At 40.3% G+C, this 23,270-nt stretch overlaps 1 protein-coding gene across 4 annotated transcripts in view; it reads right to left on the bottom strand.

Moving 5' to 3' along the window:
- The window catches only part of Itsn2 (intersectin 2), a 117,374-nt gene that overhangs the window by 45,138 nt on the left and 48,966 nt on the right, over nt 1–23,270 (bottom strand). For all 4 annotated transcript variants that reach the window (XM_029541104.1, XM_021202787.2, XM_029541105.1 and 1 more), the window contains 6 exons: nt 16,090–16,226; nt 13,431–13,567; nt 12,161–12,258; nt 5,642–5,817; nt 5,244–5,388; nt 1,705–1,910 (listed from right to left, as the gene is read on the bottom strand). In XM_029541104.1, coding sequence (XP_029396964.1) covers nt 1,705–1,910; nt 5,244–5,388; nt 5,642–5,817; nt 12,161–12,258; nt 13,431–13,567; nt 16,090–16,226 — 899 coding nt within the window. The remainder of the gene's footprint in view (nt 1–1,704; nt 1,911–5,243; nt 5,389–5,641; nt 5,818–12,160; nt 12,259–13,430; nt 13,568–16,089; nt 16,227–23,270) is intronic.

The raw sequence follows: 23,270 nt of genomic DNA, 5'->3' as shown, positions 1-23,270 counted from the left end.
GGCCACACACACACACACACACACACACACACACACACACACACGTGTGTGTGTGTATGTATACATATACATGCACATATACATGTACATACACATACATATACATGAATGTTGTTATTTGGTTAGTTTATTACATCTTGAAATATAAAAATAATCCTTTTTCTAATATCTCATAATAGGTAAATAGTAATTTCCATAGATGCCAGTTTTAAAAGTTTGGAAGAACAACCATGTTTAAAATCAGACAGTAAGGGGACACAGAGGAGCCCCAGGCCTGTGACTGGACTGTGAGCGGCAGAGAAGAGAGCTTTGCTAACCCTCAGGACAGGACACCTTGTTCAATGCTAACGTCTCCAGGCTCTGCTTATTCTTTTGTGGTTTGATTTCTTTGTTTTGAGACAAGGTCTATTTTTCCATGCTATTGTGAACTTGTAATCCTCCTGCCTCAACTTCCTAAGGTGCTGAATCTACAAGCATGCATACCCATGTCTAGCTCCACTTTAGGCTTTTAAGTAACATGACTCATCTCTTAGAAAAGAGCAGAAATTTGACAGAAATTTAGGGGGAAAATGGTCTGTAAAAGTTTTAAAGCACATTCAGAGACTGGCTTAGCTTACAGATAGAGTATACATATGAATGTTATTATTTGATTAGTTTAACTACATCTTAAAATATAAAAATAATCCTTTTCCTAAAACCTTATAATAGGTAAATAGTTTGCTTAATCTTTCTTTGTAATATGCTATCTGAATAATAAAATAATTGCTATAAATATTGTAGTGTGAAGACGCCAGGTAGTATCGTGACTTTTACTTCTTTATCCTTCCAAATCCCAGGTGAATCGGAGAAGTTACCCTCTGCATCTGAACTGAATACTAGTAAGTGGCCACGCGGCACTGTAGAGTCTTTACTTTTCATCCAATGAGAAATCTGAAATAGTTGGTGAGGACAGTGAATTACGATATGAGCTTCTTGACTTCCAAGACCAGCATCCTCATGTTAGACTGCGCTGTGCCAGGCCCCCTTCCATGTAAACACCAGGGTGCTTAACCACAGCTAACAGTGGGACTTACTTGCCTGTGTTAAAGCCATCTGGCTGCCTGACACTCTTGCAGACTTAAGATCTTAGTCTAGCTAGGTTTTTGAATTTTGTGTATTTGCATTTCAATCACCTGTTCATTCATTCTTGCCTGTCCTCATTCCTTAAGACAACAGCAGTTACCATGTATTAATTTTATAGTAGACATAGAAAAAACAGATCAAAGAAGACAGATTATAGTTTCATGGGGCTTGTGACTTAATAGGGAATATGGGTCAAAAAAGTCAGTGACTAAAAGAAGTGCTACGAACAATAGGGAGATTATATTTAAAGAGCCCTGGAGGCCCAGGCATGGGAATGTTTGCTCCAATTTGAAAGGGCAAGACCTAAGTAAAGAATCCATGAAGTATTGAAAGATTTCAGCAAACAATGGAGAAATGCTTCAAGTGAAACGAAGAGTGAGGACTCTCATTTGTCTTGTGGTGAAAAGAAAGCAAAGATCTAAACCTGAGTGTTTTGAAAACATCACAAATGATGTAGACAGAAAGAGTAAAAACAGAGACAAAGGTGAAGTAAGCTTTTTCACAGCAGGAATCATCTTCTGTAGAATGCTCATGTAGTGAGACATCAACGTCCAGTTCAGGTAAGTACACGGGGTTGCTTACTCTCCTCGCTTTACTTCATTCCCAGGAATGATCTTGACGTAAGACTTGGGGAACCATCCTCTTCCTCCGTGCACCTCCCCAAACCACCAGTTTTCCTGCTGCTCCAGGACAGTAATGACGTCATGCTTTGAGAAGTTCAGGTGGTTCTCTTTCTTTGCCGTCCAGGAACAAAGGGCCTGGGCTTTCAGGTTTTCTACAGCCTGCCCCTAGGATACAAAGTTACCAAAACTTAAAACTAGACCACCCAGATCATGATTTCTAATTTCTAGTATGTGACAGAGAGCATACCAACTTGGCCAACCTTTGAACTTAAAACGACACACAGCCATGTGAGTCGCCTTCCTGGGCATCCCACCACTTAAGGCCACTTTATCACCAGCACTGATGAAATGCATACTCGGGGAAGTATTCATGAACCCATCAAACGAAATGCAAAAAAGAGTTATTGCAATGATTTCCTCACCTACAGCTCCCAATGGCTTCTACTGCTGTTGGACACTCCAGCATCTCCCTTGCTGGTTCCTTGTAACAACACCCAGGACTCCTCTCTCTACAGGTCAGCTGTTCACTCATTCTTCCAGCAGTGACCCTGAGCCCTCCTACAGCCTCCTGCTGCCCCAGCACGTCTCCCACACTATCCTTCACCACTTTCTTCTACATCCCAGTTGTTCAGAGAGCATCAACTTGCTTTCTGATGTTGCCCCTCAATCCCTCTGACTTAGGTGCTGTCCTGTAAGTCTACTGAACATTTTCCAGATGAGGTTATTGACAATCATATCAAGCCAAAGGTTTCCGAGACCTTATTTTACTCCTTCACTGCCCAGTAGAGACATCAGTAAGATCCTTTAGCTTCTGAAGCTTTGAGTTAAGCTCACTTTCTGTCAAGCTTGTTTATTTATGTTTCTAGCATAACTTTCCTGAATAACCTAATTGATGACTGTGGGTTTTAAAATCTATAATTTCAGGGTAACTTTATCATCTGCATTCAAGATGTGCACATCAAAATGCATATTAGCTGTTCCCAATGGGTTGTCTTAGTGTCCCTGAATGTAATCATTTCTAAAACCTAAACCTTTTTCCTGTGCTGTCGACCAGGGAGTAGATTGTTACTGTTCTTTCAGTTGTCCATGCTAATAACTGAAGTTACTGTTTTAAAAATATTTTAACATATTTGCTTATTTATTTGTGTGTATATGTGTGTGTGTGTGTGAGAGTGTGTGCGTATATGTGAATATGAGTACCATGCCTACAGGGTATCAGATACCATATAGTCGGAGTCACAGTAAGTTGTGAGCCACCTGACATAGGTGCTGGAACAGGATGCAGTTCCTCTGGAAGCAGCAATACATGCTCTTAGCTGCTGACCCATCTCTCTGGTCTCTGAAGAATTACTTTGAAAAGAGTCTGTCTTTGTCTCTGTGCCTATGAACAGGGAAAGGCTGAAAGGTGTATCAACCCCAGGGGCCTGGAGTTGCAGGCATTTGTAGGAAACTCAGCCTGTCCTGTGAGTACTTCATCTGATTCCTACTTGTCAGAAATGCACACTGCTCCAAACTGCTGAGCCATCAGTCCCTGAAGAACTATTTTAACTTCAATTTCCCCTTTACTATCCACATTCAACAGATTATTTTATATCAATTCTCAATATTCTTCTAAATCTAGCTTCCTCTCCATGTACTTTCATTACTCTGGAACTGGTTCACCACCACTGCTTGTTACTCAGTTACAACAATATTATCCCTTGCCTAGTCTTTCTTCTTCCTTCTGCCAATCTCCCCTTTAAATTACTGCTAGAGTTTGTTTTGCTGCTCTTTGTTTGTTGGTTCGTTGGTGAGTTTGTTTTTTGAGACACGGTTTCTCTGTGTAGCCCTGGCTGTCCTGTATCTCACTCTGTACACCAGGGTGGCCTCAAATTCAGAGATGCACCTTACTCTGTCTCCTACTCAGTCCTGGGATGAAAGGTGTGTTCCACTATGCCCTAGGTAAAGTTAGTGTGGTGTGTGTGTGTGTGTGTGTGTGTGTGTGTGTAATGTCACTTATGGAGCTTAGAAAACAACTTTTGGTAGTCAGTCCTTGCCTTTCCATCCTTGTTTGGGACAAGGTCTGTCTTGCTTTTGTTGCTATGTTGCATACTCTGCATACCCAGCCAGCCTATGAGCTTCTGGTTGACTCCTGTTTCCACCTTCCATCTTTCCACAGCCACAGGTACACATTATTGCTTCAAGTTTTCATGTGGGTTCCAGAGACAGAAACACAGGTTGTTTGGCTTCTACACCAGGTGCTTTTCTACTGAGCTGTTAACCTGGCCAGTGCTTCATGCATGTAAACCTTTTATTAGTGTCAGGGTCTCTCAACAACCTTTTTTGGTTTCTTACTGCCAAATTGTCTGGTACCGTAGTAACTACTTCACTAATAACCCTGAACCTCTCTCTAGATGTTTACCTTAAAATGTTATTTGTTGGTTGATATTTTACTGATAGAGACAGTGCCTTGCTTATGTAGCTCAGGCTAGCCTTAAATGCTTTATGTAGCCAAAGCTGTCTTCAAAATCCCAGTCCTTCTACCAGAGCCTCCTAAGTTCTGGTGGAACTCACCCACACCATTCATCCTTCTACCAGAGCCTCCTAAGTTCTGGTGGGATTCACCCACACCATTCCTACCAGAGCCTCCTAAGTTCTGGTGGAATTCACCCACACCATTCCTTGACCAACCTGACTTCACTCTTTCCTCAGCATTGTGTAATCTAGCCATATGCAAACAAGCCTCTTTTTTTTTTTTTTTTTCCGAGACAGGGTTCCTCTGTGTAGCCCTGGCTGTCCTGGAACTAACTTTGTAGACCAGGCTGGCCTCGAACTCGGAAATTCACCTGCCTCTGCCTCCCAAGTGCTGGGATCAAAGGTGTGCACCACCACGCCCGGCTGCAAACAAGCCTCTTTCTGCAGACACCTCTACTTGGGTGCCCCAGTGACCTTCCTCCTGTTACTCTATCACTAGAGGACTTCTGGGTATGCTGAAGCCTTGCTTCTGTTGAGGGCCCAAAGCAAATGACCTGCTCCTCCTAGAGCACACTCTAATTTCACAGAATAGCTAAGATGCTCTCCCCTCCATATGCCCTCAGAACACTGCAGATGTACTTACTGTATTTCTCATACCTCACAGTTACATGCACGTATGATTCCTTTAGGAGGTTATAAACTACTTAATGACAGAGTTTTTTAAATAAATGTTTTTCTTGACTCTTTAGCACATAATAAAATACTGGAAAATACATTTCTGGCTTTACTGTGATGAAGTCTGCCACTTCTTTTTAGTAGCATTAATGTATCTAACCACATATTCCAAGCACCAAGGTTCCAAGCCAAGGAAAGACAATGCTCCCTCCTCCCCAGCCCAATCTGTATGGGACTGAATTACTGAGCAAACACTTAGAAATCAGGCTTCAGTTGCACATCACTTATAAACAAGAATAGAAACTGAATGCTACAGGCTCTGCTTAATGGGGGAAAGATGGAGGCCTCTGTAAAGTAGAGGTAACATACCTGTCCGTGAATTGGGGACACAGATCCAGGGGACACAGTGCGGGTAAAAGCTGACTTCTGCTGCCATGTTGTGTTAACAGTAAGGTTTGAGAAGGATACATTCTGATAATCAGTCACTGATGCTGGCTGATTTGAACAAAGTGGTCTGCAAGTATAAAACTTTAATGTAAGTATACTTCGTTATCCAGAAACTAATCAAGTACTACCAGCTTACCCACATGTTTGAATATGATTTGTAGATAAGACACTGATGCAGTGTAAGTTCACTCACTAAATTTTAGTATTGAAATGTTGGAAGTGCCAGCCCACATAAAACTATGATCAAGAATCAGGTTGAGCCAATATGCATCTGTATTTACAAACGAGTTACATGCACACACTGTTGGCTCCCGACTCACTGGGAAGTAGTTGAGGTAGCGGAGAGAGCCACTGTAGGAGGAAGTAAGGCCTTCTTAGGGGACAGAGCTTTTTCACTTGACAGCAGTTTTTCTACATAGTTGCACGGGAACCAGCCAAACTTTCCCTGAAAACCACCGTAAAGCCAACCAGGCTCTCCTACGGTTTTTTCATCAACCTATGGAAGAAGAAAAAAAAGTTCAGGGCTTAGAAATCTATACATTTACAAGAGAACAGACTACCACACAGCATTCTCAGATTCAGAATTAATCAAATTTGAAATAAAAAGGCATTTCCTACAAATTATTAGTTTATCATTTCTCATCATGGAGAGATTATCTTTTTACATCTTATCAAAGTTAATATTTGTGGCCAGGCATGGTGGTGTGCGCCTTTAATCCCAGCACTCAGGAGGCAGAGCCAGGTAGATCTGGTGAGTTTGAGGCCAGCCTGGTCTACAGTCAGTTCCAGGACAGTCAGAGTTACATAGTGAGACACTGTCTCAAAACAAAGAAACAAAAAAAAATAACAAAAAGTTAATATATTTAAATAAGTTATAACAAAAGTAGCATTATATACAGTTTATAACCGAAGAATTAGTTCTCTACTCCATGTATACATATTTTATTAGCACTCACAAAGCCTTGGTTGGTCTTTAACTTGTGACAATCTGCCTATGACAATTATAGCCACTATGCCTAGCTTCAAATATTATTTATAGTGCTACTTCTTAGATTTATTTAGGTCCTTAAAAAATATCTATTGGCTTTTGGTTATAAAAAAAATAAAGATTCACCACCTCCCTTTCATTGTCCTTTCTTACTCTATACATATTATTATGTTAATTTTTATTCAAGTATAATTAACATCTATGTTACAGCTTAATAAGTCCCTGCCATCTGACTTATACAGTATTTGCTGATTACATTTCCTTTCTTGTTAACTTTCAATATCCTACAGTTAGTCCCTTTTGTGGGACTTAGCTGACCTGGAAAACCTCTGCGTACTATCTTCCAAATGGTAAAAAAACAATTTCTTTTTCCCCTTAAATACTTTTCTTTTTCCTATAGTATAATAGACTCCAACCTCACCATGTCTCCTGCGCCTCCTGGTTGCTGCCTTAAACAGTGACGGCACCTTCAAGTTTATGGTTGGTTCCCTTGCCTCGTGCTATACACTTCCTGAACAGGCCCATCTGCTCCTAGAATTTAGTCAGTGCTCTTACAGGATACTGAATCCTAAAGCTCTAATCTCAAGATGGACTACTTTCCCAAAGGGACAAACTTAAACTTCCAACTCCTTACACAATATCTTCATCTAGACATCAGCTGGGAACGCCCATCTCAAGTTTAAGATTGAGACCAAGGTTGAACCCATCTCCCTGGTCCTAGGCCTAAGCTCTCAGATTGCTATTCATTTTCTTCTTTTGTAATGGTGGGGAAAAGTGTATATTTAGAATGAGCCAGCTGGACTCAGTTTAGATGATTCCAAGTTTGTTGGCAATGTCCAGAGCACCATAATCAGGTAGTAGCTGAAAATATCCCTTCTTCATTCAGACCTTCTCAGGGTATTGGTTTCGGTCACATCAGTGTCATGGAGTTTCTTTACAGCCTGTTTAATCAGATGCTTGTTGGCCTGGACATGCACAGTGAGCACATGTGTGCTGTTGTCTTCTATCTTCGCCATGGCTGCCTCGGGGGTTGGGGGATTTGATGATGGCACAGTGGTCCAGCTTGTTTCTCCTGGGTGCACTCTTTTGAAGGTATCTGGGCTGCCTCCAGAGCCACACAGTCTTGGGGCACTGGACGATGGGTGACATGAGCGCCTTCTGTTGTGGCTGTGGACTCCTTTTGGCACTGTCTTCTTGGTTTTCAAGGTGTTAGCTTTGGCTTGGGCTTTGGGAGGGTCAGGAGCTTCCTTCTTTGCTTTCAACACCATCTTTGATTACTATTATTCTTACCATTAAAAACTGAAGCTCTTTTGTTTATAAGAGTATGAAGCTCTTATAAACAAAAGTCTGCTGTTCTCATCTCTCATTTATATCTAGAGTAAAACTGATGACTGCATCATAAAAACAGTACTTTTAAAAAATTCCACCTTCAGTACGTAATAGTACCTTTTTTCTGTATAACATAAATTATTACAGTCTTTACTCACATTCAAATTTGGTTAAACTGCTTCAACCTGAGGTGGTATTCTCCCATAGGGAGGCTGTTATAAGTGGTGTCTGTCACTGTGCTGTATTCTTTATGCCTACACACTCATTCTGACCCTGGCACAATCAGCATTTCTGTACTCCACACATCTCTTCCAGTTGTCTGAGTCTGTGTTTACTCCATCTAGCACAGTACACATCTGCTTACTTCAACGAGTAAATGAATTTGCCATCTGTCTCTCATCTCCATTTGCTTTTAATTGGTTACTTTTTATTTACATTTCAAATGTTTTCCCCCTTCCCCATTTACCCTCCCCCCTAGCCCAGCCCTCTCCCCCCACCTTCTCAGAGGGTGCTCCCCCACCCACTCTCCCCTCATTGCACTAGCAACAATGTTACATTCTCATCAAACCATACAAATTCCATTAGAATTTTAAATTCATTTTTAAAGTTAACATACACAGTAGTGGGTTTTGTCACCGTGCTGTCATGCATGTATACCATTTATTGGATTTTATTTATTTATTTATTTATTTTTATTTTTTTTTTTTTTGGTTTTTTTTGAGACAGTGTTTCTCTGTATAGCCCTGGCTGTCCTGGAACTCACTCTGTAGACCAGGCTGGCCTCGAACTCAGAAATCCGCCTGCCTCTGCCTCCCGAGTGCTGGGATTAAAGGCGTGCGCCACCACCGCTCGGCCATTTATTGGATTTTAATTCATCTCATCCCACCTCTATTGATTCCTTTCCTCCACAGTTTTTAAAAACAGCTTTTGAGATGTAATTAACATATAGTTATAACATAAGGTTTTGGTATATTTATATGCCTTTGATAAGATAATACAGCACCTGACACCCCCAGTCTCCTCTTGCTTCATTTAATTCTCCCTCCTACCCCTCACTACACCTTCTGGCAAACACTGGCCTACTTTATGTTACTACAGATTAGTTTGCATTTTATATGATAAAATTCTGTTATATTTTTCTTGTTTTGTTTGCCTTCTATATGTAAAATAGTTTTATAAATATATAAACATCAAAGTTAACATTATAGAAAATATAGCCCAATGGTTGTGACTAGCTTACTCATGAGCAGAAAGGCTTTCATTCCTCTTTATTGGCAGTTATTTGGATATATCATAGTTTGTTCTTGCTTTCCTTGCTGATGGCACCCAGATTGTTTCAAGCATAAACAGGGATGCTGTGGACACTTTTGTTCACGTAGACATGGGTTTTCTATTCTCTGAGGTAGATACTTAAGAGTAGAAACTGGGCCATAGTAGATGCATATTTAACATTTTTATTTTAATAATGGTGAGTTGAGCATTACCTTAATATCATTTAGGGACTAAAATCCCAATGGATGACTTTTCTATTTTTTTTTTAAATTAGATATTTTCTTCATTTACATTTCCAATGCTATCCCGAAAGTTGCCTATACCCTCCCCCAGCCTTGCTCCCCAACCCACTAACTCCCGCTTCCTGGCCCTGGCATTGCCCTGTACTGGGGCATATAATCTTTGCAAGACCAAAGGCCTCTCCTCCCATTGATGGCCTAGTAGGCCATCCTCTGCTACATATGCAACTAGAAATACAGCTCCGGGGGGGGGGGTCGATACTAGTTAGTTCATATTGTTGTTCCTCCCATAGGGTTGCAGACCCCTTTAGCTCCTTGGGTACTTTCTCTAGCTCCTTCATTGGGGGACCCTGTGTTCAATCCAATAGATGACTGTGAGCATCCACTTCTGTATTTGTCAGGTACTGGCATAGCCTCACAAGAGATAGCTCTATCAGGGTCCTGTCAGCAAAATCTTGCTGGCATATGCACTAGTGTCTGGGTTTGGTGGTTGTTTATGGAATGGATCCCTGGGGTGGGGCAGTCTCTGGATGGTCCTTCCTTCCATCTCAGCTCTGAACTTTGTCTCTGTAACTCCTTCCACAGGTATTTTGTTTCCCATTCTAAGAAGGAATGAAGTATCCAAACTTTGGTCTTTGCAATGTGTGCTTTGGGCTTTACTAAAGTTTCTTTAATGAATATGAATGCCCTTGAATAGATATTTGGAGCATAGATATTCAGAATTGAGAGTTCATCTTGGAAGATTTTACCTTTGATGAGTATGAAGTGCCCCTCCTTGTCTTTTTTGATAACTTTGGGTTGGAAGTCAACTTTATTCGATATTAGAATGGCTACTCCAACTTGTTTCTTTGGACCATCTTCTTGGAAAATTGTTTTCCACCCTTTTACTCTGAGGTAGTGTCTGTCTTTGTCCCTGAGGTGGGTTTTCTTCTAAGCAGCAAAATGTTGGGTCCTGTTTATGTAGCCAGTCTGTTAGTCTATGTCTTTTTATTGGGGAATTGAATCCATTGATATTAAGAAATATTAAGGAAAAGTAATTGTTGCTTCATGTTATTTTTGTTGTTAGAGTTGGGATTCTGTTCTTGCGACTATCTTCTTTTAGGTTTGTTGAAGGATTACTTTCTTGCTTTTTCTAGGGCGTAATCCTTCCTTGTGTTGGAGTTTTCCCTTTATTATTTATTGAAGGGCTGGATTCATGGAAAGATATTGTGTGAATTTGGTTTTGTCATGGAATACTTTGGTTTTTCCATCTATGGTAATTGAGAGTTTTACTGGGTATAGTAGCCTGGGCTGGCATTTGTGTTCTCTTAGGGTCTACATAACATCTGTCCAGGATCTTCTGGCTTTCATAGTCTCCAGTGAGAAGTCTGGTATAATTCTAATAGGTCTGTCTTTATATGTTACTTGACCTTTTCCCCTAACTGCTTTTAATATTCTATCTTTATTTAGTGCATTTGTTGTTCTGATTATTAGGTGTTGGGAGGGATTTCTTTTCTGGTCCAGTCTATTTGGAGTTCTGTAGGTTTCTTGAATGTTCATGGGCATCTCTTTCTTTAGGTTAGGGAAGTTTTCTTCTATGTTTGTTGAAGATATTTACTGGCCCTTTAAGTTGAAAATCTTCATTCTCATCTACTCCTATTATCCTTAGGTTTGGTCTTCTCATTGTGTCCTGGATTTCCTGGATGTTTTAAATTAGGATCTTTTTGCATTTTGCATTTTCTTTGATTGTTGTGCCCATGTTCTCTATGGAATCTTCTGAATCTGAGATTCTCTCTTCCATGTCTTGTATTCTGTTGCTGATGCTCGCATCTATGGTTCCTGATTTCTTTCCTAGGATTTCTATCTCCAGAGTTGTCTCCCTTTGGATTTTCTTTATTGTTTCTACTTCCATTTTTAGATCTTGGATGGTTTTGTTCAATTCCATCACCTGTTTGTTTGTGTTTTCCTTAATTCTTTAAGGGATTTTTGTGTTTCTTCTTTAAGGACTTCTACCTGTTTAGCAGTGTTTTCCTGTAATTCTTTAAGGGATTTTTGTGCTTCCTCTTTAAGTACTTCTACCTGTTTAGCAGTGTTCTTTTGTATTTCTTTAAGTGAGTTATTAAAGTCCTTCTTAAAATCCTCTATCAGCATCATGAGATAAGATTTTAAATGTGAATCTTGCTTTTCGGGTATGTTGGGGTATCCAGGACTCACTGTGGTGGGAGTACTGGGTTCCGATGATGCTGAGTGGTCTTGGTTTCTGTTAGTAAGATTCTTACGTTTGCCTTTCTCCATCTGATAATCTCTGATGTTAGATGTTCTAGCTGTCTCTGGCTGGAGCTTGTTCCTCCTGTGATTCTGTTAGCCTCTGTCAACACTCCTGGTAGTCCTGCTCTCTCCTGAGTCCCAGTGGTCAGAGCACTCTCTGCAGACAAGCTCTCCTCTGGCAGGGAAGGTGCACAGAGGTCTGGGTCTCAGCTCTGCCCTAATGGATGACTTTTAAAGCCTGTGCTTTTCCAGTATATTATAATACCTTTATCAATGTGATTCTCTATGTATTTTCTTATTAATGTACATCCCATGGGTTATGATAATACAGCACTGCCAAAACTCAGTCAGGATTGCAGAACTTAACTTCACATTTTTAACAGTTGCTAGAAAACAATCAACCCTTCAAAATTCTACTGATCATTTATTAAACCATCACAAGTGGTGCCATCTCTTATGATATGGTTAGCTGATATGGCACAGTGGAAAGAACACTAGACTCAGAACCAAAAGACATACTTTCACTGCACTGTCACCGCAATGCTGACAGTTACAATGTGTCTGAGTGTAAGTTTTCTTTTTTGGTAATATTATGGTAGTAATTACTGCCCTTTATAGCTCTGAGAGATGCTGCAAGGGCTAAGTGAGATAATGTTTAAAAATATTTTTAGAAATACATAAAAATCAAAGTTAACATTATAGAAAACATGGTACAATGATTTGTGATTAGCTTACTCATGAGCAGAAAGGATTTCATTTCTTACCTGAATTATATCCCCAGAATTAAAACTCATTTCGTCATGGTTTCTTGCTTCAAAAGGGTACAATGCTCTGTAGCTCACTGAAGCACTAGCTGTCTCACCTGAAGAAAAGATAATTCCCATAATCTGCTACTTTAGAGTATACACATCTTTATTATGACTATAAAGAGCTCTTAAAATATAAAACTGAAATAAAATCTAAAACAAAAAAAGTAATCATCAAACCGTATAACAAAATCCTGCTTGAGTCAGACTTATAAGGACCCAGATATCATGACTACTCAGGGAGTCAATAAAAGCAAAGACGAATGCTTATCTTAAGTGATGTGGGAGGCAGCTGAACAAAGTGATACCTCACAGACTGAGGCATGCGCATGGATGTAAGGGAGAGTGGGAGTTGGCAGGTCAAGCTGTGCATGGTGCAAGGCATCTAAGCAGGGAGAGACATGGTCAGATCAATGGAGGAGAGATTACAATGGAGGAAGAGTGCACACAAGGGCAGCCACAGGAGACTAGTGAGTAAACAGGACTGGGTGAAGATATATCTGCAGATTTACCCATTTGTTCTAAGGGGAAAATAAAAGGACTCACAAACATACCAAACTTGATACATTTAAAAATATTTTGTTAAAAAATATGAATACACTGCATCACTATCATGGACCCAAAAGTTTACTCATCTAAAAGTAGATGTACTACAGAAGTATGTTAGAATGGACTCCAATTGTCTAAGGAATCATGCCTTCTAAGAAAAGTTCCATGCGAAAAAAAACTTAAATTTTATTACTCCTTCAGTTAAATTAAGTGGCTCAGCTACACTGGTAAGCAATGTAAACATTGAAGATGGCATCCATTCTGAAAACTGTAGGCGATCTTATTCTTTTTTTTCTTTTTTAAGATTTATTTATTTATTGTATGTAAGTACACTGTAGCTGTCTTCAGACACTCCAGAAGAGGGCGACAGATCTTGTTAAGGATGGTTGTGAGCCACCATGTGGTTGCTGGGATTTGAACTCTGCACCTTTGGAAGAGCAGTTGGGTGCTCTTACCCGCTGAGCCATCTCACCAGCCCCTGTAGGCGATCTTTTATGTAAGTCACTAAAACCACCCTGTCTGTCATGTTATATTGAGGATGCTACCCTCAGGCAGTTCCTACATGTGTATACATTTTTCACACACATTTAATTTAAAAGGTTTTTCTATCTTAAAGGTAAGTATCTTTCAGTTTATTGTTTTTATTTTGTTTGCCCTTAGCAGGTCTACTTCATCTTACTTTCTTTTGCCTCAGCTTTTCGTTCCTCTCCTTGAGTTTTGTCTTGTGATTTTTCTTCATGGAGTCGTTTTTGCTTTTCCTCTTCTTCCTTTCTAATACTTTCTCTCCACAAGTTTTCTTTTCCTTGCTTTGCTTTCCTTTAATAAGAGAAGGGAAGAGTTTACATAATATCCTAATATGTGGGACACCAAAACCAAAACAAACTGACAGGCATACTGGAAGATCTGGTTCCTGCTGGCTGGAGAACAAGGAAATGCTGAGGGGTGGGGAAGAGAGAGGCTGAGGGATGGGGAAGGGGAAAGAGAGCCAGAGAGAGTCTCAGACTCAGACTGAGGTGAGCTGGAGAGGACAAAGGAGAACACTGCAGACCTCAAGTTCCCTTGGAGCCCAAGATAAAGTGGGAAGGGATGCGCGGAGCAAGTGTGGGGCTTCTTCCTGCCTGGACTCCTCACGAGTAAGTCCTGCCTGTGGCTTTGATTCCCTAAGCCTCAGCTTTATCAGAGTAGCAGAGACTGTGGCTAGATGGATCTCAGGACTCGTCCTTCAACCTCTATCCCAGCACAACATACTTCCTCTAGAAGCTTTGCACAACTCTGAGTAAGATCTACATATCAGAATCAAGCTACAGTACTAACATGAAGCTCTGGACTGATAAGCTCTGGACTAAATTACTTGTATTTTCTTTAACTTATTTGGTTTACTACAGAAGACAAAATGTAGAAAGATAAATAAAATGAAAATATGTATTACTAATAATTCTAAGCCTGAGAAAAACTGTGAGATGTAGGTATCCACAGAAAGTTCTTATCCGAATGACTGCGTGACCACTGCATAGATTCTTTGTGCAATGGTAAATGGCATAAGGTAAGTGCCAAGTGAAGAACTTCACTGTCTTTATTTCTGCATTATTCTCTTAAAAATGACATATATGTGTGTCCATGCCTATGTGTGTGTGTGTGTGTGTGTGTGTGTGTGTGTATGTGTGTGTGTTAATGCCTGTATGTGTGTGTGCTCTCATGGCTATACGTGTGCTAGTATATTTATGTGTATAGGTGCTCATGCATGCATATGTGTGTTCTCATGCCTATATGTTTGCAGGTAGCCAGAACACAACTTTAGGTGTCATCCTTAAGAACCCTGTCCACCTCCTTTAGGCAAGTGTCTTTCACTGGCTTGGAATTCACCAATTAGGCTAGACTGGCTGGCCAGTGAATTGGAACTATGTAACACCACATTTTTACCTGGATTATAAGGATCAAACTTAGGTCATCATACTTGCAAGGCAAGCCATTTACTGACTGAGCCCTCCCTTCAGGATTATTCTAGTATCTCTGGCTAGGAGGCCATGGATAGAGTGTACCTGGAATGACAGACAGTAAAGCCTTTAACTGTCTGCACCCACGGCTACATAAATGAGGAATCCAGGAAGAGGAAGGATCCAGGGCAGACCCACATCACATGTAAAGCTGTCACTCCACATGTGTTGGCACTGGTCATTCTAGGCCACTAAGTAGAGGCTCATGAGGTGGGAATGCACTTCTTACCCCCAGTGTCTGTTAGCTCTTCCACAGATACTATTCACCTGCTTCTTACTAAGGGAGAGAATTACTGGCTTGCTCAAAATTTGTTTACCAATTATATTCATTTCTGGCACTGGAGAATCAAAGGATTTTACTGACAAAAGTCAAAAACAAAGAGCCCCACACGAGCCCCACACAGCTGCTAAAGGGAAGGTCTGTGCTTCAGATGTCCCTGCCCATCTCTGCTCTAAATGGAAATAATTGATCAATACGTCTTAGTGGCACCAAGAAATTGGTTCATGGTTTTTTTGTTTGTTTTGTTTTGTTTTGTTTTGGAATGATCTTCTAGGGAACAGACAGATTTACTGGAGAGCCAGAGAACTAATGAGGTTCATTATGTGTAATGTACAAGATTCCAGCTACATTACTTATTTAAACTCTCAATTACCTATGTGGTAAACGGTATTCTCTGTTTTCAAATAGAGAAACCAGGCTTTAAGAACTTTATATGCCCCAATACAGGGGAAGGCCAGGGCCAAGAAGNGGGAGTGGGTGGGTAGGGGAGCAGGGTGGGGGGAGGGNATAAGGAACTTTCGGGATAGCATTTGAAATGTAAACAAAGAAAATATCTAATAAAAAAAAGTTGAAAAAAAAAAGAAAGATAAACGGTCTGTTTACTAGGGTCCCTCAGATAGTAAAGGGAAGACTAAGAGTCCTAATTCAGGCCTGACTCCCATGTCCTTATCTTTCACTAGTAGATCACGTAATTGGTTAATGAAAACTTAATGCCTAAAAGGAGAATTGAATTTATCGAATTGGAAACTGAGTAGTATTTAAAAATAATACTTTTATTCCCTTTAAATTTTCATAAACAAAAGCAATGTGCTACAAAAGCTAGAATTTTATTTTGTTTTGTTTGAGACAGGGTTTCTCTGTATAGCCCTGGCTGTCCTGGAACTCACTTTGTAGACCAGGCTGGCCTCGAACTCAGAAATCCGCCTGCCTCTGCCTCCCGAGTGCTGGGATTAAAGGCACACACCACCACTGCTAAGCAGAATTTCAATAGTAAAATACTACAATACATTCATGACACATTTATTTAATAGAAGTATAGTACAATACAAAGTTATATCAATTACCTTGCAGCCTCATCTTCTAGTTTCTTTTTTTGAATTTGCTCTAATCTTTTTCTTTCAATTTCCTTCAATTTGTCACGTTTGATTTTATGAAGTTGTTCAAGGGCTAACTGCTGTGTATTATAGCTTTCTCTGAGTTCCTAAGGATAAAATAAAAGTAAGTCAATACTTAAGTATTTTAATCATATTTAATAATATAGCATTTGCATTAAAAAACAAATTACTAAGACAAGTATTATTAAATTTAAAAGAGATCTAAAGGTTAAAAAAAACCCATTTACACAATATAAAGTTTTAAATACAGTAAGTACTTCATGCATCTACTAAGACATATCTATTTCCATATCAGTTCATATATAAAGAACATAAAATATTTAATAAACCAATTGTTTGAAGTATTACTTTCAATAGAAAATGCAATTCATTAAAATATGGAAAATTTGCTTGTAATAACATTTAAAGAAAAATTTTCTAGGGTGTGTGTGTGTGTGTGTGTGTGTGTGTGTGTGTGTGGTGTAGGCCAGAGGTCAAGGTCAAACTTGGGTGTCATGTCTCAGGCACCAAACTCTTTGTTTTGAGACAGAACCTCTCACTGCCCTGAAACTTGCCTAGTACTTTGGGCTGGCCGGCTAACAAGCCTCAGGGATCTGTCTTCACCACTGCAGTGCTAGGATCACAAGTATACAAAATGACTTTTTGACATGTGGTTTTGTCAGGTCTCAGTGTTCCCTGTATTTCCATTCAGAAGCAATCACTACACTTGGTCTAAAAGGTCATAACACTTCATTTCCTGCTGAAAATGACTGCTCAAACGGACATGAATATGATCCAAACTGGGTCAGAATTTTTTTCCAGGATACAGACACCTTGATTAGGTATTGTAAAGAGAAACTTATCTGGCTCATTAAACTGAGATAAACTAAATCGGAGTTCTTTACTACCCAGTGAGTCAGGGCTGACAGGAGTGAGGTCAACATAAAATACAGAGGTAAAGACGAGAAGGAGGTATCGATGAAGACCCGGGGCCCTGGCCTCCAATTCCATGGTGCAGTGTGGTAGGAATGGCCCTTCCTAGAAGCTGGCCTCCCACTCACTCATCCTGGCTGTTTTTCTTTTCTTTTTAAAGATTTATTTATTTATTATATGTAAGTACACTGTAGCTGTCTTCAGACACTCCAAAAGAGGGCGTCAGATCTTGTTATGGATGGTTGTGAGCCACCATGTGGTTGCTGGGATTTGAACTCTGGACCTTCCGAAGAACAGTCGGGGGCTCTTACCCACTGAGCCATTCACCAGCCCCCTGGCTGTTTTTCAATAGCCACTATTGTGAATCTACAAATATTTAACAATAATAGAAAAAGAAAGAAAGAAAAAGAGGCTGAAGGAAAGAGAAAACTAACAACCAAACAACAACCCAAAAACAGAAAAAGAAAAAAGAAAAGATGAGAAAAGAAAAGAAGAGAAAGAAAAGAAAGGAAAGAAAGGAAAGGAGGGGAAAACCCTAAAATAGTTCAAAGAAATCTAATGGTAAATAAGAGAGTTAGATAATATTTGAATGTATTTTAGTTGCTTCTTTTTTTTTTTTACAAATGTATGGTGTTCCCTCACCCTCCTAGTAACAGAACTCCAAACCCAAACCAGGAAAACCTGTGTATTTCCAGAACCAAGCTAAGCCAGACGTAAATCAACTGAGCTGGGGCAGGGGTTGTGTGGTGACTGAGACTGTTCAAATGTCTGGGGTTTACACAAATGCTGTGTTCAGGTTAAGTCTCACACAGCTCTTAGCTTCCATGATTTTATTTGTTTTTTGTCTAAATTCTACTGAGAAACAAAAGATGATGGTGGTTATATAGAGAAGTAGGTTGTTTAATGTTAGAGAGAATGCCTCTAGGAGAAGTCCACAAAAATCTGAGTCATGTTCTGTCAAATATACTTGTATTAGTTCATGAAAGTTTTAGTTTCCTAATTTGAACGTGTCTCACAGAGCTGCTGTTCAGATAAAACGAATTAATCCAGGAAAAGTGCTTATAGTATTGCAGGTTTCATACTTAGATTCTCAATAAATACTAGCGATTAGTGGTGGAAGCCAGGACTAAAGAGAATTCTACATTTTGAGAGTGTATAAAGAACAACCAAATTAATGTATGATCTTAATATGTGTAACATTAGTCTCCAACTTATTCTTTAAGATTGAGCTGCAGTGACTTTCCAAGGAGGTTTTATTTTAAGCCTTGAGTCCTTGAAATGGGCCTTCTTCCAATGGCTGACTTAGGACAAAAAGTCTAATAATTGGGACCTCTCCCAGCAGAGACTGGGTAATTCTTATAGCTTCAAGTTCTGCCAAGAAATAGGAAGTTGAATAAGATATAAAAGATACCCATTTGCAGGTACTGGGATACTGTAAAGGCACTGGAGCCCTTTACTTACTCCCTAATCCTGAGGGGTCCATGATAGACAATCAAAATGTGCACTCCTAGGGGGAATTCAGTAGTGTAAGTGCTTATAGTATTGGGGTTTTTTTTTTTTTTTGTGGGGGGGGGCTGTACAATTTAGAGCTCCTGAGGAGTCCTAGGTGTACACTCACCCAGGAGGATTAAGATCCTGGAGAGAAGAAAGCAGAGAAAGGAGACAGGCACCCAACACCTACTGCTTCCTCCCTCAGGGCATCCACCCTGCTGAGAAGCTGAAAGAAAGCAGTGGCTAAGGAGCTCAGCAGAGCATCCACCTCTGGCAAGGGCTGGGGTAAACAAGCTGGAATTCTGCTGGACAATAGTGCTAAAGCGTTCAATCTGCATGTCCAGAGGCTGAAGGTCCTTGTCCCCAATTAGGTTTTGATCTATCAATAAAGATGACAGTGGCCAATGGTTGAGTACGGGGGCGGGACACTGAGAGTTGCCCAGGTAGGACACAGGGAGAATCAGAGGGACTCAAGGGCACACAGTAATGGCAGGAGATAAAGCCAACCAGCCATGTGAGTTTTTGGGCCTAGGGTAGCAAGGGAAGGTTTACAAGTGCCCAGTCATTGAGTTAGCCAAAAGGCATTTTAAGATTAACTGGTATGTGTGTTTTCCATTTGTGGATCCCAGATACCTTCTGGGTGAGTGTGCACGTGGGACTCGTCAGGAGCTCAAAGTTGTACAGCCAAAAAACCTCACACTACTGAATTCCCCCTAGGAGTGCACATTTTGATTGTCTATCATGGACCCCTTAGGATCAGAGAGTAAGTAAGGGGCTCTAGATTCCAGAGAGCTACCTTTGGTTCCCACTGAGGTATAGAACATGGATCAGGCAAGCAGACATATTCTGGAGCAGTAGCTGAGAATATACATCTATCTGATCTACAACTGTGATTAGAGGGGAGAGAAGAGGAAAGAGAGAGGAGGGGAGAAGGAACAAGGAGAGGGTAGAGAAGAGAAGAGAGGGAGAGAGGTGAGGAGAGGGGGGAGAGAGAAGAGAAAGGGGAGTGGAGGAGAGGAGAAGGAGGGGAGAGGGGAGGGGAGGGAAAGGGGAAGAGAAAGGGAGAGGGGAGGGAAGGAGAGGAGAGAGCACTAGCTACTGGGAATGAATGGTCTAGGCTGTTGAAACCTTAAAGTCCACTCCCAGAGACACATCTCCTCCAACATGGCCACACCTCCTGATCCTTCTGAGATAGTTCGACCAACCAATGAATGACCAAATGTTTAGCTACATGAACCTATGAGAGCCATTCTCATTCAAACCACCGCAGAAGTAGACCAGTCCTGCTTTGAATCAGCTTAGTTAGCCATTGAATTAAGGTGATTTGTTCTATTTTGTTTGCCAAAAGCAAAAGAAAATGACTTCTGGAAAGAAGACTTTGTTTATCAAATCACAAATTAATATCCCAATTATTTCTGTGAATTTTTTCATAAAAAGCTTGAATGGAATTTAACAAGAAAAAATATGTATACTAGAAGTCAATGAACTAAGAAAAGGGCTAGAGAGAGGGCTCAGCAGTTAAGGCTGCTGATCCAGAAGACTCTGGGTTCCCAGCACCCACTCAGCAGCTCACAAACATGTGCACCTCACTTTCAGAGGACCTGACACCCTCTTCTAGCCTCTGTAGGCACTGGGCATGCACATGGTAGACAGACACGCAAATGAGCAGAATATTGGTACTAAGTAAATCAGGGATGTAAACTGTAGTCTCCAGGATGCCTAATACTAGAAAAACAGAGGAAGGTCTGACCAGGTCACAGGGAAGGAAGAGTGGAGCCAACACAGTCAGTTCTCATCCCTCCCTGACGGAACTACAGACAGACAGTTAATGGTTGCTGGGGGGAGGGGTTGGTAGCTTAAGTAAATAACTCCCCACCCATGCTCAGACAGAATCTAATTAAATGAAGTAGGCTTTTAAAAAAATGCAAGGAGGAGAAAGACTTTTTATTTTTAGGAAGTACAAGAAGGATAATGGTGGGGGACTATGCTCAAAGTATATCATATATATGCATAAAACTGTAAATAGGTAGATAGGAGCAAGGACTATGCTCAAAGTATATTTATTATATTTGTGCATGAAACTGTAAACAAACAAATAAATGCACTAAAAAAGAGCAAGGTAAGAAAAAGAAACAAAATAGATGAGACAAAATAAATAACAGGAGAAAAAAATATTTTACATTCCAAATTTGTAGTATGTTAAACAAACTACTCCAGTTAAATATAAAACTGAAGTTATAAACTGCAACTATGTCACTTAAATGATAAAATATAAATGAAATATAAAACATTTATAAATAAGGTAGAAAATGTATTCCATGCCAACAGGGCAAAGAAATGCAGGGCAGTTGGACTAATGTATCAGGAAACATTATCCTTGAAAGAAGTGTGTGTGTGTGTGTGTGTGTGTGTGTGTGTGTGTGTTTATGTGCATATGTATTAACACATGCTTGTAGGCCAGAAGTCAACCTTGAGTATTTTTCCTCAGGGCTCTCTACCTTGTTTTTGAGACAGGACCTCTCACTGGGACCTCGGGCTCACCAATCAGGATAAGCTGGCTAGCCAGAAAGCCCTGGTAAGGATAACACTGCCACTGCCTCTGCCTCACCGCTCCTCCCACACTGTATCTATTACTTCCTACACTGCGCTTATGAGCATCCCACCATCTCTGTGGATAAACTGGGATTAAAGTCAGGTTTTCATGCTTGCACACTCACACAGACAGCACTTTGCCAAGTGAGCTATCTCCCCAGGTCTCCTAGTCTGCCTTTTTTGTTTGTTTGTTTTGGGGTGGGTTTTTTTTTGGGGGGGGGCAGGTTTTTACTATGTAGCCCAAACTGTACTCAAAGTCTCTTGTAGCTCAGGGCATCCTAGAACTTGCAGCCTTCCTGCCTTAGTCTCCCAGTGTCGGTATTATAGGCAGAAAAACTTGTCTTTAAGGCAAGAAGCATCTCTAGAGGAGACATCATGACAGATGGACCTATCCACTAGTAAACTACAACAGCTTTAAATCTACTCACACTAGCAGCATAGCCTCAAAATCTGTAAAAAAGCAAAATTAAAAGAGACAAATACATAATCAAGGGGGAGCATCGTCGTCTCAGTCTCTCTAACGGAGAGAAGCAGGTAAGAAAATGAGCACACCAAAGCACTCTGCCTTTACTCTACGGCAACAGTTTGTAATCCAAGGGCCAATGTACTTCGAAAGTTTTAAAATTATGTTTAGGAGAATTCAGAAGTCCATGAATGTGGCTGGAAACAAAATTGATTTTTATTTTTACTAACTGCTATCTGAAATCCAGCATTCCCATCAATATCAAATGTAAGCAATAAACCTCCATGATATTACTCATATTTATGACATTTTCAAAAGTAGAAACTGAAGATGTTCTTATAGTTATAGATTACTTGGTATCTTAACTTAAAAATGGTATACCTGTCACTAGATCTTCTTTAACTCATAAACGTAGACTCCCATGTACTCTAGCTTCTATATGTGAATATATACGGTGGTGCTGGGGATTGGGCCTAGGGCTAAGTGCATGCGAGGTAGGTGCTCTAGCACTGGGTTACACTGCTAGTCCCTCATTTAAAACAGTAAGATGAGGTCTACAGAGGAGTCCACAGCATAAACATGCGTAAGATGCTTTGCTTCAGAACCAAAGTTCCTATCCCATGCCTCAAAGCAGGTCTTCAGGTCCACATTTCCTGCTATTGTTCCTCATCTTGGAAAGGAGATGTATACCTGACACACAAATTACCCCTTGCCAGCTGGAGGGTACCACTAAAAATTCTGGTGTTGGCAGATTCTGTTTTCCTTCTATGGAAAAGCACTTCCTCAGTTAATACTCAGAGTCAATAGTGTTGGTTTTTTTTTAATCACACTATATATTTTAGAGATTGTGTACAACTCTTTGGTAAGAACAGCAAACGTGTTTGTATAGTACATGCGGGTTCATGAGCACCCTACCCTGTGTCTGTGCACATATGCATGCTATTTCATCATCGCCTACTGATCACCTGGGCAGAATCTCATTTATTCATGTCTTTGACCTATACATAGATGGTCGATCAAAGCCTAACTCTGAGGTCAGACCTTTTAAGTGCTTCTCAGTGGATGGTTCCTACTAGTATGCCTTGAGTTCTATTAACATCAAAAAGAGAACACCCACTGGGAAAATACCCTTTTCTTCATACATTAAGCTCTTGGCTTCTGAGCCTTTGCCACTTAAAGGGTTTCTCAGCTTCACGGAGACCCTACTCTGTTGGCTTTAACAGTCCCTTTCTTCATCAGCACCTCTTCCTCTATGATCCTTTTACATCCAGTTACTATTTCAGAGTTTATCTTTGTCATACTTCTCATGTTAAGATCTGTAACTCCCCTTCCCTTCCATCTTAGCCAATGTCTGCTAAAATCCCAAATCCATCTGAAGCCATGACCCAATCTCACTTGTCATGTCTGTGCTTGTGTCTAAGCAGCTGTAAATAAGGGAAGGAAAATCATATAATTAGGCATGTAGTCTTCAATTTAAACTCATGACCTGGAATAAAATAGACATTTAACATTGCTCAACACATTGTTTTCTTCTCTCATGCTTATATACTCATCCACCCCATCAACCAAGGCATCTACTTTAGGCTAATCTATCTATTATCTATTCTATTCTCTCTCCTCTCTCTCTCTCTCTCTCTCTCTCTCTCTCTCTCTCTCTCTCTCTCTCTCTCTC

The sequence above is a fragment of the Mus pahari genome, chromosome 7 (assembly GCF_900095145.1).
Source record: "Mus pahari chromosome 7, PAHARI_EIJ_v1.1, whole genome shotgun sequence".
In the NCBI taxonomy this organism is placed as follows: Eukaryota; Metazoa; Chordata; class Mammalia; order Rodentia; family Muridae; genus Mus; species Mus pahari.
Note: the sequence above shows the minus strand (reverse complement) of the source record. Positions and strands in the feature narration are given on the sequence as shown.